Source organism: Ruditapes philippinarum, unplaced genomic scaffold (genome assembly GCF_026571515.1).
Source record: "Ruditapes philippinarum isolate M1 unplaced genomic scaffold, ASM2657151v2 ctg2345_1_1_1_1, whole genome shotgun sequence".
Classification (NCBI taxonomy): domain Eukaryota; kingdom Metazoa; phylum Mollusca; class Bivalvia; order Venerida; family Veneridae; genus Ruditapes; species Ruditapes philippinarum.
This window is the reverse complement of record NW_026854686.1, coordinates 41087-60341: the sequence shown is the minus strand read 5'-3', so window position 1 is coordinate 60341 and position 19255 is coordinate 41087. Positions and strand designations below refer to the sequence as shown.

Below are 19255 nucleotides of genomic sequence, written 5' to 3'. Positions count from 1 at the left end.
ATTGAATTTTGTATTAGTATATAATAACAGATAGTTTAAGCAAATACCTATACCTTGACATACAATTACATGTAATATAAACCAGGCCTTGAAATGCCAAACAAAAAAAACCCATACAATTGTAACCCGTAAAACTGCATTTCACCATGATATCATTAAAAAGACGAATGAAAAAAGGTTCAAGTTACTAAAAAAGCGATTATTTACATCAGCGATGTCCTATGCGTGCTAGTATAGGATAAACAAGTAGCACTTTTCAACTTTTCTTTATGATAATAGATAAAGGATGTGTCCACTTGTTCCATATTTCGACTTAAAACATTTATGTGCCGATAGTTTTTTTAATTGTTGTTTATGTACACGTAATATAATAGTTTTGTATACTCTGAACATATTATGATAAAATAACGAGTTACGTTCTTTTTTAAAAAGAAAGAAATGAGGACTGATTTAGCTGATTTAAATTAAAAATAAAAGTGCACACATGTCCTCTGTTGTTTGCGTTTAAAATAAAAAAATGAGTCACTTAGACAACAAAAACAAAGTAAGTAAAGTATGAAGTGACACATGCATAAGTTTTCTTTAACAAAAATATGATAATTAAGAAAGCTCATTGTGTTGTAATTAACAAAGTTATAGAAACGGCATCGAAACACGAGACAATTGTTTTGATGTGCTTTCCCTTTAGTATCATAGGCAAAAACAAAACACGTTCTCTGTTGTCACTATATGAAACCCAGGAAAAAGTTACCAATAAACGAGCATGATATGATATTTTTATCGTTATCCCTTTCCCTGTCGTCAAAATAAGTAAACCCCAAAAATGATCCAATCAACGGGCATGCTCTGCAGTTCGGGTAGCTAATACCTGCACTCCAGTAAACGCACTGTGCATGTGTATGTATACGATTTAAAACCCTCAAACTATGGTACAATATTTCATAGAATACGTGGGGAACTAGGTTATACAGTTAAAAAATGAGATAGTTCTTTTAAGTTGAGTCGTCATCGTACTTTCGTACTTATATATATATATATTTGAACGTAAAGATCATGTATGTTTTGTCATTTATATTGTTACTGTGTGTATACCACACTTGCAAAAAATTATAAAACAATTTTCAAACATAAAATTATATGTAAAATGTGTATTGCAAATATTTGTGCACATAATATTTAAACAATAAATTATAAATAAGCATTTATTTCTTGGAAAATTTGACTTAGAATTTATAGAAAATAAATTTCTCATTACCTCCCTTTATTTACATGCAATGTTTAATTCGGTAATATCTTTATAAATAATGCTTATTTGGACTTACAATATTGACAAATTTGAGCATCATATAATTATATGAAATAAAATCATGAAAAAACGTGTTACAGGATCTTTAAGTTTATTTTTCTTGTATCATAGTTTGGGGACCTTTCTGTTGTGAATGTCTCAGAGTTAAAACGTATACATATACATGCACAGTGCGTTAACTGAAGTGCAGGTATCAGATACCATTGATTGGTTCATTTTTGCTGGGGTTTACATATTGTGACGAAAGAGAAAGGGATAGCGACAGAAATATAGATGTTCGTTTATTGGTTACTTTTTTTCTGGGGTTTCATAAAGTGGCATCAGCGAACGTGTTTTTATTTTTGACTATGATACAAAAGAGAAAGAAGATCAAAACACTCGGCAATCAGATTAATACTCGGAGGCTACGCCCCCTCTTACAAATCAGATAGCCTCGTGTTTTGATGCTCTTTCAATTACATAATTTAAGCATTTAATCATCCGTAACTGCCTTTGTTTTATCCTGACACAGATGTTAGAGTTGCTAATCGTTGTGCTGCTGCGATTTTTAACCGGAAGTGACGTACATATATCACTATGTAAATTGTTGAGTGCATGATAACGATATTTAGATATGTTTCTCGTAATATGATATGAATTTACATACATAATAACGATATTTAGATATGTTTCTCGTTATATGATATGAATTTACATACATATCGTATATGAACTATATAAAACGTTGATTGCGATCAATTTGTAGTTCGCCATTATATGTTTAAACAACTGCAACGATCAAATTACTTTTTACCTGCAAAAACGCCCATGAACTCGACGATCCTAGCCCTGGTTTGGAGTTTTGATGCGTTGGTTTTGACAAAGAAGGCCGTAGGCCTGAGTGGTTATTTTTTTTCATCAAAACGACAAAGCCGGTGTTAAATAGCCGATAAACACCGCTAAGACATATGCTATTTCGATTTCAACAAGATTAAATAAGGAAGATCACTAATGTTATTTTGTCAAGCCGAAATAACTTCCGTGGCCGATTTTCGTAAAACGATATTCAATTTCGTACCCTACTGTTGCTAAAATAAAGACATTATTAAACAAACGTAATTATAAGATTTTTTATTTCAATAAAAACTTACGTCTTACAATGGATTGTACTGTGTAAACACCAGTGCACTATTTATCAATGATGTATGTTTGAACTGACGTCTGCGTTTATGAATGAGTTTTTTACTGAGGATGACGTCATTAGGCCGTTTTGTCAAAATGTTATTAACTGATAAGGATCAAATATGTGGCGTTGTTATATATGAGATATTATTTCGGTATTGTATAAAAAGAAAACATTATACGAACTGAAATATAAATATTTTTTTTTTGTATTGTTGCCTTAAAAGGATTTGTAAACTATATAATCGGGGAGAAAACATAACCGCCGCTTATACAAGTAGTCCCTAACAAGTGTTTATTGGCAGTTTAACACCAGTTTTTTCCCTCTTTGTCTATAGTGGAAAATCACGAGGAGTGTTAGAATGTGTATTTTAACTTGTATTTCTCGTGCATTTAAACATGCAGCAAGGAGTCTTACCACGTAAAGTTTCTATACATGTAAATGGACATGTAAATATATAAAGGTAGCATGTTTAACTAATTTACACTTTTAAACGTACCTTGTATGGTGGCTGACACATAAATCTACCTTTTTCGCGTGGCGGGTTGAACAAGATAAAAGCCGCCACGCGGAAACTGATAAATTAGATCTTTCAACCGCCATACGAAAACACGCCACATTCCCTCTTATATAAGATAATCGTATTGCATGTGAATTTTTTTCAGCGTGAAGTATTTTAATAAGATCTTGATAACGCTCCTTACTTTATTTAATTTATCATTGTTTTCATTATGTAAGTACGTGTATGATAACATTTTGATAAACAATAACAATCATTTTCTAAGCAATGAGAGCTACATTTCAAGTAAATAATTCTGTTAACACACACACACAAAAAGGAAATGACCTGAATGGTATTTAAACAATAACATTAAAATGTACTTGACAGTTATTGTCGCCTCTTTAATTTACTCTTTACTTTGAAAGATATGCAATAAACAGGATTTTCTTCAAACTACATAATATAGACAACGGTACAGACCGATAGGACTATTTGCAGTATTATTTATTATATAAAATTACTTTATACCCTATCAACATATATGGCAAATATCTTTAAATATATCAGCACTCTTATTTGTAAAAAATATGAGCTGGGTCTCGACAAAACCAACATAGTGCGTTTGCGACCAGCATGGATCTAGACCAGCATGCGCATCCTCACAGTCTGATCAGGATCCATGCTGTTTGCTATCAGTTTCTCTACTTGTTGTAGAGTTTGAAAGCGAACAGCATGGATCCTGATAAGACTGTGTGGATGCGCAGGCTGGTCTGGATCCATGTTGATCGCAAACGCACTATGTTTGTTTTGTAGTGACACGGCTCATTTCTAGGATAGTGTTTACTGTTCAAGATCATTCCTTAGAAGGACCCAATGGTTCCAATATCGAACGTGTATTTTGGGTTCCGTCGATGATAATAATATATAAAATAACTCATAATATCACTAAAATTATGCAACAACTGAGACAAATAGCAAATTATTAGAGCATGCAAAACCGAATTATTAAAATATATTAATTTTTAACACAAAAGAAACCTAAAACGTCGATAAAAATGATATAACACACTTGAATGCATTAGGAATGCTATGTGGTATGACATAAACGTTTTTTTGCACATAAAGTACGGCGCAGAAGTTTAAAAAAACACTTATTTTCATGCTAGTCTGTCCCACTGTTTTTGAATATTTCAATGTTTTTTCAATCTATAATCACACAAAAAACAGGTCTAAAAAGTAACATATTTGTTTACAGTCAATAAAAAGGCAATAAAGTAAAATTTATAGATTCCACAAGATAACTTTGACATTCCAATTATTATGCTGTTACCACCACTATATTTATGATTGCCGTGAATACGTAGAAACTAGAACAGTTTGATGAAAGTAAACCTTACATATATAAATGCAAATTTTAGTGTCAATAATAACACCAGCTCTATTTTTTTAGACAATTTTTCTTCAAAAATTGCCTAAAACTTAACCAATAAGGCGCTTTGAAAGTTAGTAAATATCATAAACGTACAACAATTATTTCTGTTTACGATTATTTGAATATTTTGACAATATTTATTTTATTGAGAATATATGCGTAAAGTTGAACACACTTGCATAATTTTGCATCTTTTGTAAGACATTTAGAAAGAACCTGCTAGGTTCTAAAAGAATTAAAATTTTGTAAATATATATCATTTTTTAATTTGTCAAGGAGGGAAAGGGGTAATGTCTTTCTTGTTCATAAATTGTTTCATTTATACCTGGACTGAAATTGAATGTGGCCAATTTTTGGGAAACTAGATCAAATTGTCCGAAAATGTACATACAAATACATAACAAAATATTTTTACACAATGGAAAAGGATGAGAATGAAAGACATGTCTTATAGATTTTTTCTCATGTGGGGAACTATATGGTTTGTCGTTAATAAGTCATTGGTTAATACCTGTATATACTAGGCAAGGGAACAAGTATTAGTTATACACAGATATAATTATTATTTTAAATATAAACTTATATATAATAGATTAACCACAAGTTGATGTCTAAAATGTAAGAATATATATAAAAGACGAAAACAAAATAGAAGGGAAAGGAAAAAAGAGGGCGAGAGAGGATTACAGTCTCAATAAGAATGGATCAAAGTAAATCTTTTCGTTTTTTCTCTATAATTTGTACATTTGTAAATATAATAACGTTGTCCTGGTATGTAAGAGATTGGTCACCATAGAGAAGTTTATGAAGGTTTATGCTAGAGTCTTGTAAGTTAAGGAGGAATGTTCTGTGGACGGCATCGTATGCACAGCACTCGAAAAAGACATGTTGGGTAGTTTCAAGTTGCCCACAATTACACAAAGGGGTAAGAGAATTAAAAATAAACAGGTGGAGATTTAATGCGCTACTGTTCGTTCGAAGCCGAGTGTGAAGGACCTGCAGTTAACGACTACCTGTATAAAAGTATGTTGGTGTTTATTTTTGTCCTTGTTTAAGACAATGAGGATATTGCAGGGCTGTTTCGTATTATCTTTTATCACGAATAACTTTTATTTATTAAATTGAACACTTAGCATTTATTACCATACACCTTCATCATTTATGACAAAGTTCTAATAACAATTTATTGCCCAATATAAAGCGTTGTTTTTTGGGGTTTTTTTTTGCCTTTTGGAGGGTCAACATTTTCCTGATATTTATACATCTCAGAAGTGTTTGTCAAGCACTGTGGCCGTCGAAGAGAAGCTGCCCTGTACTTCACTCCAGTATGTTTATTGTCTTTCGGAATCAATCAGAACAGCAATTTTAAGTGTCGAAATTGAGTACTGCTCAAACCGGTGCTAGGTGTCGTGAGGGACGTTGCACTTTTTCAATATCAGTCAAGTACAGCTTCAATCAAACCGTGTCTGCAATTTTTATGTAATTTTGTTGTGATTACTGCTTCCGAGAGATAAATTTGTTTCCAAATTTGTTGTTGAAGTCGTAAACTTTTCTGTGATTTACACATTTTTAACCAATGTACTAATATCATGTATTATGTATTATTCAATTTGTTTATAAAAATATTATGAAATATATCGTTGTTACACTTTTATTGCATATATAGATATTTCAGTTGATAAATCTTTGATCTATGATGTTGCAAAAAGTAAAACTAGAAATAAAAAGTAAATAAAAGTAATTATCCGGATGCATTGTCTATGGTGGCTGATTTGTGTAATTATTGTTTTAGCCCTGCGTTCCCGCCAAGTGAAAAGTCGAAGATTAACTAGTTAAAATGGCTGGAGCTTATTAATTAACGAGAGCGCAGTACGAATTTTTTAAATAAAACTTCGCCCCGCGGCGGCGTAGAGTGAGAGTTAAGAATAATCGAATATATCATTGGGTTTGATAGAGGATAGGAAAATCCCAACCCTCGGGTGATCGGTTCCATCGGAAACGAGTTCCCGATGGAACCGATTGCCCGAGGGTTGGGATTTCCCCTTCCTCTATCTAACCCAATGGTTGATTTTCTTCTCACTCACCTGGACACACACATAAAATAAATTCATGCAAGATAAAACGTGACGAAAGCACGCTTATTAGGGGGGGGGGTGTGGTTGCAGCGCAAATTAATTTGACGAAAACACGCTAACACGTGTGGCGCGGGGCGAAGTTTAACAGATAAAACCTCGCCGCGCTCCCTTGCTAATGAGTGTGTTGTCGTCCCGCTACAACACCAAGCAAAAGTCGAGAATTTATAATATGTAAAAATGACGGGTTGCGGACGACGCTCACTAATAAACGAGGGCAAGGGGCGAAGTTTAATAAATAAAACCCTGCCCCACGAAAACCCGTTAATTAGCTTAGGCGCGGGGCGTTTAATATCTTAAATGTCGCCCCGCGCCACCGGTAATAAGCGTGTTTTTGCTCCGCGCCCCGCCATTTTAATTTCTTAATTCTCCACCTTTTGCTTGGGGTCGCGGGGCGAAAACACGAATTGCATACATCAGACATTATCATTTTTTGCAGTTATACACACATTCAAAACAAATGGATAAAAACGCACACAACTTTATAAATGTGTTCACTAAAGATTGAGTTAAATATCCATTAATAGACTTTAACGCAAACAAGTCAGGCGATATATATACAGACCGAAGCAATATTAATGCATATTAACATAAAAACGATTTCTTTTTAGAATATCTCACGCAATCTTCAGATTTTTTCTTTAAAATAACACATTTACATAAACGACAGTATAATATATCACCATAATAAAATTATTACGACGCAGAAATGGGAGATCAGAACAAGAGTGTTTTTGCTTGTTGGGGCCACTCAGGCGATAGTTTATTTTCAAGTTACAGTCATTTAAAATGTCATAAGCTAAATAAAAGACGCGAACACTTTGTTGTTGTTGAAACTTCAAAAAATTGACAGTAAATCTTAACACATACAGTCATTATATTTACACCTTTGAAAAAAAAAAACAGTCTACAGACTTGATGTTAATTTTGAACATTATATAACAATAAAACGCACGTTTATAATTTACGTTGAATAAACATAAAAAAGGCCTGTCGAAACCCTGACGACGTGATCCACAACAGTTAATGAATGGTAGTTATAAAATGGCTGTGGCCGTTACATTATCGTCGTGATCATCAACACCTAATCAATAATAGTTTATAACTGGCGATAGCCGATATAAGTATCGTTGTGATCATCAACACCTTAGCAATGGTAGTTGTCTGCCGCAGATATTATTTATCTTCGTAATTATCAACATCTAATCAATGGTAGTTGTCTGTCGCCGATATCATTATGTTCGTAATGATCAATACCTGATCAAAGGTAGTTGTCTGTCGCCGATATCATTATGTTCGTAATGATCAATACCTGATCAAAGGTAGTTGTCTGTCGCCGATATCATTATATTCGTAATGATCATTACCTTATCAATGGTAGTTGTCTGCCGCCGATATCATTATCTACATAATGATCAACATCTATTTCTATTCAATGATGGTTGTCTGCCACCGATATCATTATCCTCATAATGATCAACGTCTATTCAATGATGGTTATCTGCCGCCGATATCATTATCGTCATAATGATCAACATCTATTCAATGATGGTTGATAGTTAAATATGCCAACATTGCATAAATGCAAGAGCAAATTGCGATTTTGTTTGTTTGGATTCTTGTTGCGCACGTATTTGCGTGTGAATAAAAAATCAGTCAAAAGATATGTCAATACATTTTAAATCTTATATTGTTGTAACTATGATTTTTATTTCAATTGCCTCGATGAATTTGGCTAAACGTTGGCAGTTCGAAATTGACATACATACTTTAAACATATGTTTATATTTAATTGAGTGGTATTTAAAACAGTCACTTTTTTTCTCGAAATAAATCATTTACAATAGATCAGGGACGTATTCATGCAGAAAATACAGGCCTTTTATATTAGTCGGAGGTCGTGTTTGTCAATGTATCTTATATCTCTATAATACTTTGGTGTGATAGAACGGCCTTTAGAAAAAAAATGAACAACAGCTTCGTGGTGTTCTAGGAAATAAAGCACATTTCTTTCTTGACACTTGTCAATGGCTTGTTTATGCATTGTGCTCAAACATTTTTGGTGCTTCAAATCTGATTATTTTGTATAATGAAAAATGCTTTCATCTCATGTTAGAAAAACGACGAATGTCATATAAGGATATCATTTAAAGTATTTCTAGAACGTTAAACTTGCTCCCTCTGCTGGTCTGATAATTGCAAATTGGGTATACATTTAGAAGACACTCGCTTAAATTTCAAGCGACTTTCTAGAAGCATTTGAATTGACCCTTTGTATGTCCCTGTAAGATTGGTTAACTAGGTAAGTAATTTCAAGTCTTACAGCTTTATCAATGGGCTTTCTTAAAGGTTTCTGCTTTTTCTCTGTTTATGAATATTTCTGTCGGTATAAATAGATGATACTTACAGGCATCTTTATTGACTACAGACCATATTTCAAATTTAAGCATACAAAATGTATTTCATAGTATCTATTCAGTTATCTAGGGGCAATTAAATATATTGCATTTAAAGATTATCCACTGTATCCAATTCATTTTTGGAGATGTATTTCGCCTTGGCCAAGACGAATAATAAAATGTTGATTCACCCACAACTAGGTATAGAAATCAGAATGTAATAAACAGTAGGCTCCTACATGATATGGATGATTCAGCTATTCTGTCATTTGTTAAAACTTACAAATGACATTCTACCAGTCAATGATTCATTGACATTTACATATCTCTAAAATATATGTAAGTTGCAGCTGGAATTGAACTGACATTCAACTATCTTTGGACGTGAAATATACAGGTGCTACACTTCATTTGTCTTTGTTTGGTTATTCCATGGCAATATATTCCGTTTAAAATGTTATATATTCTGTACAGGAAACTTGATCATTTGATTATCTATCCACATTGAGATTTCGAACATCAACATCATTTAGATTGTTTTTGGTTTAAATGCATGTTCGCTTTTCTTTAAAATTTAGGAATTGTTCGCACGAAGCAGCACTGTCTTGAACAAACAGTTATGTCAGCATTTGTCGATTTATGTTCCAAATTAAACATTGTACAAGCTTAAGCGTTCCTTTTATTGCAATGCATTACCTACAGCCCCAACTAAATACATTTCTTTGCGCTTTATAATTGATTATTTGTTTCTCCTTTATATTAAGACAGATAATTGTTTTAAAAGCACCGTTTTCCGGAAACAATCTTTATGACTACATTTGGCTCATTCCGTTAAGGATAAGTCATTACGTTTGTTTCGAAGTTTTTTCGTTTTAACAACTATCAAAGGCAAAAACCCTAAATGCATAAGAGTGGCTCCGGAGGCTTGTGTATCATGGTCGCTCGCTTTTAAGATCAGCGAATTGTTCTTTCTGTGTATATAGTCTACGAATTGTAGGTAAATACCCATTTTGTCGAGGAAAGACAACTTGGTCTGATTGCGTTGCAGACTAGTTTTTGCTTCGTTTGGTGAAGCTGTACATATCCGAATAAAACTTCAACCCGATGTGTTCATTGCATTTATTAAGTCTACACATTTGAAATAAAGTCTATAATTTTTTGCTACAAAGCTCTTTAATCAGGTAGACACAAAATGGCATCACTTGCATTTTTCCATTGCAGAAAACGTCTGTTTTTATAAAAAAGGGAAGAAATGAAAATAGCATACACATTTACTTTTCTTGATAGTTGTTTCCCTTTCACCTTTGAAAATGTATATGTCCATTTCTTAATGCGCGTTTCATTAATCATTTTCGAAGTTATGAGACGTTTTAATGAATTGGGTCCAGGAAACATTTGTTTAACTTGATAAATATATGATCGATAGGTTTCGTAAACGTTAAGTTTTGTACACTCAGGTACCCCCTCAAACCAAAATGCTACTGGCAAGGTACTGAGAATAGCACCAACTTAAACATAACATTTGAAGGGGTGTCAAGAGTGGAGACTGAGAAAAGAAGGAAAGAACATGTCAACTATTTATCATAAACCATTTAAAATGTAACGAAACAACATGAAAATACGCCACGTGAGCCTCATAGTGCCAGTGTGGTTACAAACAAAGCTGTAAGTAAATCTAGACAGTTTGAAATAAAGTTTACAACAATAAATTTACAAAAACGCTTTTGTACCATACGGCAATGTTGTAAAGATGTTACACTTTCATTATTCTTAAATAATGCCTATATGAAATGACCATCATGTTAACAATTAGATATTGGTGATGCAGCTTTAAATGACATAGATCATCCTAAAAGTGTAATGTAATTGTATCTACAAAAAGTAATTTATATTAATAGAACAAAATAGGCGACCAAATTGAATTGTAGTGTATATCTATGGCTGTGGTTTTGTGCAGGTTAGTCAATAAAAAAGCCTTTATACTTATTTGGTCATCATTTTAATGAAAGAATGATTGATTATAAATAATTTTTATGAAATTGGATGATCACCTAGAGTAGATCTTTTGTTGTAAACTGATTTGTCAAATTATTATTTATGTATATGCATATATGTTTATCGTAACAAATAGAATTGTCCACAATTTTGCATTTACTAGTTTTTTTACCATATTCATACATTTTGTGCAATCCAGTCTATAATAACACATATCCTGTTTAAAAAAATTGTTTCGTTTTTAGGATTATTTTTTTGCAATCCTTAAAGTGGTCAATTTTAGCAATACTCGGTCAAATATTTGTATTTCTGCTGCTTCTTCGAAGCGTTCGTATGATATGTTCACTTTTAAATTCTGAAAGGCATAAATCATTTACATTATTTGTCTAACGTTTAACTCGGTATATTTACTATCTTGGCCTAGTTTCATAGGTATTCTATGAGATCTTAGATCATGTCAAAGGGAATGGCTTTGAGAATTTTAAATCCCTGTAAACGCCTTTATTTATGTTTCTTCATCCTCTTAATGATCTTGTCCATATGATGCATTTCTTTATTTTAAAGCAATAACCTCAAAGTCAGTAATCTATTTTACAATTAGATACTGATAAATTAGACCGATTTGTTTTTCAGATCTCAATGAAGATTATTTGTTGGTTTCTTTAATATTTTCTGGATGCAGTTGAAATTGTTACAGGTTGTCAGTTCAGCAAATGAATTTGTCCGTTGTGTCTGCGTTCATGTGAAGTCGTCTGATAATCTATTTTATACAATATTCAAATATCAATACACAAAAAATGAATAACATTTCAGCATCTCAGCTTATACTTTTATTTACAATTTGACATTATTCTGCAAATTAACACAACTTGCACACAGTCAATAAAAATACATGATCTCAGCTTTCACTGGGTGAAATGTATTTCTATTGCTCGTTGAATGGAAGGATAATCTGTTTGCGTATATTATGTACATATTGAAAGAGTTGTTAGAAAACAAGAGTGAAACTTTTCAACTATCAAGTGTATCTAAAATATCCTGATGAAAAACAAGTCAAACAAACGAACAAAACTGAATACCTCTTTTGTCCACTGAACTGAAAAAATATGTACAGCACACACCTTTCGTTATTTTAAGACTGCATATTTCATAATCACTAATCAATAAGGGAATGCTTGTGAAAAGTTAACGGAATCCGTACGAAAATGCGTTGCCATTTCCTCGAAGTGAACCTAACATTTAATATTGTCGCATAGAGGTGAAAAGATATTAAGATTTTCAAATTAGAAAATGTTCACATAAGTCCGTGAAATAAACACAAAAGACCAAGGTTTATTGTCAGTTCACATTCTTTGATACTATACTGGTGATTGAGCATTTAGATTGACTTTGACTACTTGGCCGTTGGTGTCAATTGCAATAGCTGGGTAAAGGTCTTGCGTTGTTAGTAATTTTGTTTCTCCGATCTGGAATATGATTAAAGATAGTAGATAAAAAAGACAATGGCTCAAAAGCTTAAGCGTTTCCATTAACAATCTAACACAGAAAAAACAACTAAAGAAAACATGAAAGAAATAATATATTGCTTGGAAATGAGACGATAATTAAGTAACAAGTTTGAATCAGTTATTTACAAAACTTAAGCTTACAGTTTTAGTTATTTAATCTTTATTTAACTGTAGAAGTGGTACAAAGAAGTGATAGATTTGAAAAATGGTAAACGAATTCAACGAAAAGCATAGCGGTTAACTTTTTCAGGTATTTGTTATTTCTAAAGGATCTGATAGAAGGCTAGTTCAGCAAACTCATAAAATTTATGACCTCTTTCACTTTAGTCATGAAGCACCCCGATTCAAACTAAAAGGAATATACATAAAATTGCAAACGTTTCTTAATTAAAGATTTTCCAAAAAAAAAAATCTTCTTCCCTCAAATAATAATAATACCAATAATAAAAACGAATACAAACAATCAAATAACCAAACAAACAAATATATGATTATACACATTGAACACAGATTGTCAGTAAGTTATCACGTTTTGACTTACAATTTACACGTGGTCATTAATACAAATTGAAAACAGATTGTCATAAATATTGATAAATTGAATTTTCCTAAAGACTTTAACATCTAAAAATTATACTATTATTAGACTTTTATGACGCCGAAAATAAGATGCTAAAAAAGATTATATAATATGCTGTATTCGTTTTACTGGACCTTTGTTATCTTCTGTCCAATATCACCGAGTAAAAAATGTAAATTGATACATGTATAAAACACAGATTCAAACATGTTACCTTTTGTCCATTCTTTGTGAAGAAGACATTAACACAAAACATTTCCTTGCTTAATATTCCACAACCCATCTTATCAGATTCACTACAAGGGGCAATAGCCGCTCCGTATTTATTTTCGTTGAAAATTCTAGAGTTGGATTAAATTCATAGCAATTCAGACAATTACAGACAATTAAAAAAATATATTAATAAAAATAAATACAGTCGACTCCACATATAACGAACTCGCTTATAACGAATTATCGTGTATAGCGAACTAAATCTGACATCCCCGGCCGATACATTCTTTATTCTATATTAAATCACGTCACTAAATACATACTTGTTTAATACGAATTTTTGGCTATAGCGAACCATTTTAAGGCCCAAAACGGTGAAAAATGTAAATTTCCTCTGATAAAACAAAACTGTTTAAATTGAAATATTGAGTTGCGTTCGATTACGATCACCACATGCATACCGCTATCCTATAATTAATTCGAGTGATTGCAAAGGTAAGTTATGGCTTTAGAGAACAAAGATTTTGATAAAGGTTCTCAAAACTTAATTTTGTACTTGAACGGTAAGTTTGTATTTCGCATCATCAGTTGATTCATTGATGTTAATATCCGATAATTACCAAAAAATGATGTTTGTATGCAATATTAACCCAACAATAACAATAACAAACATATAACAAAATAATACAAATGGTAAGCACTTTATAGACAAGTTCTACGTGTCTAAATATATGCAGACAATATATTGTTCAATTTAGTACCTTGCAATAAAGTAACCGCAGCCGTAAAATACTGATTACACTTTGACCAGTGACAGATATGGCTTTTTCACGGCTAATTTGCCCACCCAAACAAGTCTGCAAGTTGTTGCTACTTCGCTTTTAACGAACTTCGGATATAAGAAACGATATTTTAATGCCCCATTGAGTTCGTTATAAGTGGAGTCGACTGTAAGTGTAAAACTTTACATAAGGTTGGTCACATTAATTGTGGCTGGTTTGTATCTGAACCTCATAATAGTGATAATCAATAATACTAAACATATTTGTAAACAACAACAACTATAATGATGATGAATAATAATTTCGATGCGACGATGATGCTTCACACCTTTGTTTTTGGTGCTACGAATAAATAAGTCATAAAAAGCAACTTTGAAACGGACGGTTAAGATCACCGCCGTATCATTAAGCGGAAGGGTTACTTTTAAATACAATGACATTACACGATATGAGGTTATCAAGATATTAAAGTCGAATATTACATCATCACGCAATTTGTGTTTAGTTTTAAAATTTTGTGATAAAAATAATTTCGTTACAAATTGAGCTTTACCATTTGAAATAAATAAATTATAATAAAAACAAAAACAAAAAAACAAACATACAACCAACAACTTACCGACCATCATCAGAATGATACGCAACTGAGCCTTTTCTCCAGCCAGGAAACTGTTGCACTGGATAGTTTACAGGCACGAGACCAATTGCTATATTTGTAATAAAATGCATACACATGTTTAACCAGGGATATAAATGAAATTGTATTTTAAGCTGAAAGAGCTATTGTACGCGTCATACTTTAGCTAAGCTTGTTGGTATCTTCAAATTAAATGAAACTGGTTCAAAATTCACGTACTTATTTTAGGACATAATAGTATGACAGTGTCCAAGGCATATAAATCTAACACGGACTTTGACCGAAATATGGTCCTTTGAACGTAGAAATTTCTGCATACCCAAAAATGTTTTTTTTTTCATATCCCAAAAGATTTTTAATCCGTGTGGTTTCCTGTCAAAGTTTCGAAAACAATACTAATATTATTAGCCATTTATCTGAACAACTGTTGCATTTAGACAGTTTGTACAGATATAGTGATGTAGTATTTTGTATTGAAGTCAAAATACTACTTTGTTTATATTTTACTACTTTGATGACACACTATTTCTCATTACAGGCTATTTTCTTCAGGTAACAAGCATCAAACACGCTCTTAAACCATTATGTAAACGTTATAAAACGCATATATGACATTTCGGAAGAAGGAAAATAGTAAATCGTTTCTGAGGCATAACGTGCCTTCGAGCCTTGAGCTTAGTTGAGCATGCGCTCCAAGTTACAGCTCTTGCTTTTTAAAAAAAATCATATCTGCATTTCAGATACATTTAGTCAGTACAGTATTGATCACTTTTTTTTTCAAGCACACATTTTATTAAAATCTAAGTAAACACTTTTCATGAACAATGAACTAAGGTGACACAATATTAGAACATAGCTCTAATTGGAAGAACAGCGATTATGGAACCTTATCCTGTCAACATATATTTTCCCCAGTTTCTCAGAGCCTCATTCATTCAAACATTTAAAAGAATCATTTACTTACCAACAGAGCCGCCCTTTCTATTATGTAGTATCTCCAACTCAAAGTAGCTTTTTGTCGTCATTTTGGTGTTACCAAAAATATACCATTTGAGTCGCCAAAATGCGTATATCTGGAAAAGTATCAACACTATTATTAATAAAAGCATGAACATTTATGTTCGAAAGAAAAAGTATGTTCTTTGCTCACAAATAATTACTTTTTATGTAACTTACAATGCCAACCAACATTTTAATGTATTTTTCACCGTCATGCATTATTATTCCGAGAGCCATTCATCATTGATTTTATCATACTAAAATGAACTTTATAGTGTGTTAAAACTTTCACCAAATGTCCAGATTCTATCAAGAAGCATACTCAACATCACTGATTACAACTCAATAAATCAGTTATTGAACTGTTACAATAAAACATTTACTGTGAACATTTTTTATCGTGCAAAGAAAAACAATAATCAGTTATTCTTTATTGCAAGACGCTTAATACACCGTGCGCATTTGCAAACGTCTGTGGCATAAAAGGAGAGCGGTCAAGGGAGATAACAAAAGCATTAAGTTTTTCGAAGTCTATTTAGAATACTCGCCCCTGGGGAATATTGCAATATTGATCCCATCAATAAGATAAATCAAAATAAAACGATGTCACATAAGGCTTTATAGTAAAATGTTCACGTGAGTTATAAAGTTTACTGTCGCGTATGTAAAAGATAGAGCATGATCTACTTTAGCTAGACAACAGTTTTACTTATACAGTTGAACTTTGGTAATTTGAATTTAAAAGGACTTACGCAACTGGACTTTTAGAAATCTGAGCTTCGACTCATGTATCAGTTTTAACTTAATTGAAAAAAGTCGACGCTTACAAATGATTCACAAAAGGCGTAAAAAACTGAAAGGACCATTAATTAATTATTTAATTTATTTCAATTAATTTCTTCGAATTTTTCTGTACCTACCATAAAAAATTGACGCAAATCGAACACATCGATACATGCTCATGCACGTAAAAAGGTTTTAACAAACAATATATATGGGGAAATCGGGACTTTCAGTTTACACATACAGAATATCGACTAAATGAATTTCGATATATAGATGTTCTGTGTTTAGTCATGTCGGGGTACATTTCCTGGAAGAATTAAACAAGGTTATATAACATAAACGGGATTAAATGAGCCTACCTCAAGCAGTCATCATCAATTTGCAAAAATTCTACTCTTTGCGTCAAATCTTTTAAGCCGCGACTCTGTAAATTAAAGATAACGTGTGCATGAACATAAATTTGCTTTAGGGGACTCAGCTGAGTAACCCAATAATTAATTTTGTTATAATTATATTTACCTTTCAAATCGGCATAAAAGTCCATAAAGGGATTGACAAGGAATTATATTCTAAGTATATTTCATTATTTCCTTTGCATTTTGTTTTCATTTTATGTGCTTCACTTGATGTTTTGAAATAATTTCAAGTTTTAAGTCTCTTTGACATAAGTGTTTTTTCTTAAATGACCCAATGAGATGATGGGTAGTTCACTACTAGCTAAAGTGCTTGAAACGCTGCTAGATAATGTATTATGCATATGTTGTACAATCAAAACTCATCCAACTGAAACTAAAGTACAATTTTATAAACATATAATTAACTTGAACGGAAACAAGTGAAGTGTTGATAAGTTAAGATGAGAATTGTGTAATTCGTTGGTTATGAGGAAACAAGAAAGGGGAAACTCATCGATTCTTAAGATATTAATAGGACAATTGCTACACACACAAATGTGTATTAAAATACTATGATTATGAAACAACAACACAACATTACACTTAAAATAATGAACAACATACAATATGCAAATAATGCCACAAGTGTCCTTAAAAAAATACCAAGACTAAAAGCTGGAAACGATGTGAATTTTACTTTTATATTTCTTTTACCTGCTTTCCATTTCCAGGCATTGCGTTCTCTAGAATAAAGTCGCTACCTGCATCTACTTCATCTGCAGAATAAAGAAAAGTTACATCAATTTCGAAAAATGTTCTAGGTAGATTCGTAAGAATTGTAAAACACAGTGTTACTCCTACCATATTTAAAATAATAAAGTATATTCTGAAGATGTTGCTTTGATTTCATGCATAACATCATCGACAATAATAATTTGGCAATATATATTTTTTAATCAGATATAAATAATCATATCTAAACAAAAGAACATAATGATGTTTTGAAAATTGTGACAATGGCTTATAATGCATAATAATTCTTTAATGACCAACAAAATATGACATTGATTGGTCATTAATTTTAGATGATAAATTGTTACGATACATTAGTTCGAGACTTCGTATGCGATAAATGCCAACTAAATTTAATTAACTAACCATTTTTGAATTTAATATAGCCAATCGACCTGCATTTGTCCAAAACAGACTCAATAAGGCTGTCCTTTCGAAAAAGGTATCTTTCTGTCGTATTCTGTTTTCTTAAGTCACGAATCGTGGTAGATATCTCCTCTAAGGCATTTTTCAAGCTTTCAAATTTTACAAACAATTTGTTTGGTTGGCACTTGTCTGCTTTAAATGATTCTTCCATTGATTGTAGATTACGTTGCACCACTGTAGTCTTGCTCTTAAGTTCTGTTTGCTCTTGAACACTTTTGTCTTTGAGTTCGTTTGATTCGGCGCAAATATCCGCTGCGAGTTGGTTGACATGATCGATAAGAGAGTCTCTAAATTCCTGTACGTCAAGAGTAAATTGATCATGAACATTCAAGTTTGCATCGATATTGTTTCTTATTTCCGATAAGCAAGCTGTGATCTGAGAGCTGCATTTCTGTAAATTTTCTTCAAAAGATTTAACATCTTTGCTACTTTCAAACTCGGCAGCCTTTTGGGGAATATACACTACATCACACGCCTTATGTTCGATTATCATGCAAACCGAACAGCCACACATATTGTGGGCTGCACAATAGAATTTCACGGATTTTTTCGAATGTTGCTTACACTTTTCAAGTCCTTCTACTGATTGATTTAGACTGTTAGGCGAGGTTGATTTCTTTTCGAGTAACACGTGTTCTTTACAAAATTTACTTTTACAATGATGACGGAAGCACGTTGTGCACATGTATTCATCACACTCACGACACCATCCATCAGCAAGTGTTTCATTACTATCATCTTGACAGGGTTTACAGATGTTTATATTCATACTTGAATCGTAAGACATTTTACTTAGAGCAATTCTAATTTTGTTCAAGTCTGAAAATAGATAACCAGCTATATAAGTACATTTATATACATTCTTTATTTATATTCAAACCTATATTTATTCTCTAGACATTTTACATTGAACGACTCTATTTTCTTTCAGAGCAAAAATGACTCACAAACCAGATTAGACCATTCAAATTTAACTACTAATTGACAGGGTGTACACAAATGTTATTTATTTTTAATCAAAACTGAATTGTTAATTGCCATTCTACTTAAGAGACAAACTAAGGTATGTTCTTCTATTTATGACACATTGGTAAACAAAGAAGAGGGCCAAGATAGCCCTAGATAGCTCATCTGACCCATCGAACTCATCGTCACCATATTTGATGACAACTGAGTCAAAATGTGACCACTAAAGTGTTAACAAGGTTT

General features: G+C 32.2%; 1 protein-coding gene across 1 annotated transcript; it reads right to left on the bottom strand.

The window, feature by feature from the left end:
- Positions 1-11755: 11755 nt before the first annotated feature.
- On the bottom strand, positions 11756-18921 carry LOC132740748 (E3 ubiquitin-protein ligase TRIM33-like). The gene is made up of 7 exons (XM_060728716.1): positions 17987-18921; positions 17543-17604; positions 16793-16857; positions 15613-15721; positions 14631-14718; positions 13231-13357; positions 11756-12394 (listed from the first exon to the last, which is right to left on the bottom strand). The coding sequence occupies exons 1-4, from the start codon at positions 18831-18833 to the stop codon at positions 15670-15672; spliced, it is 1026 nt and encodes a 341-aa protein (XP_060584699.1). The 5' UTR covers positions 18834-18921; the 3' UTR covers positions 11756-12394; positions 13231-13357; positions 14631-14718; positions 15613-15669.
- Positions 18922-19255: the final 334 nt, after the last annotated feature.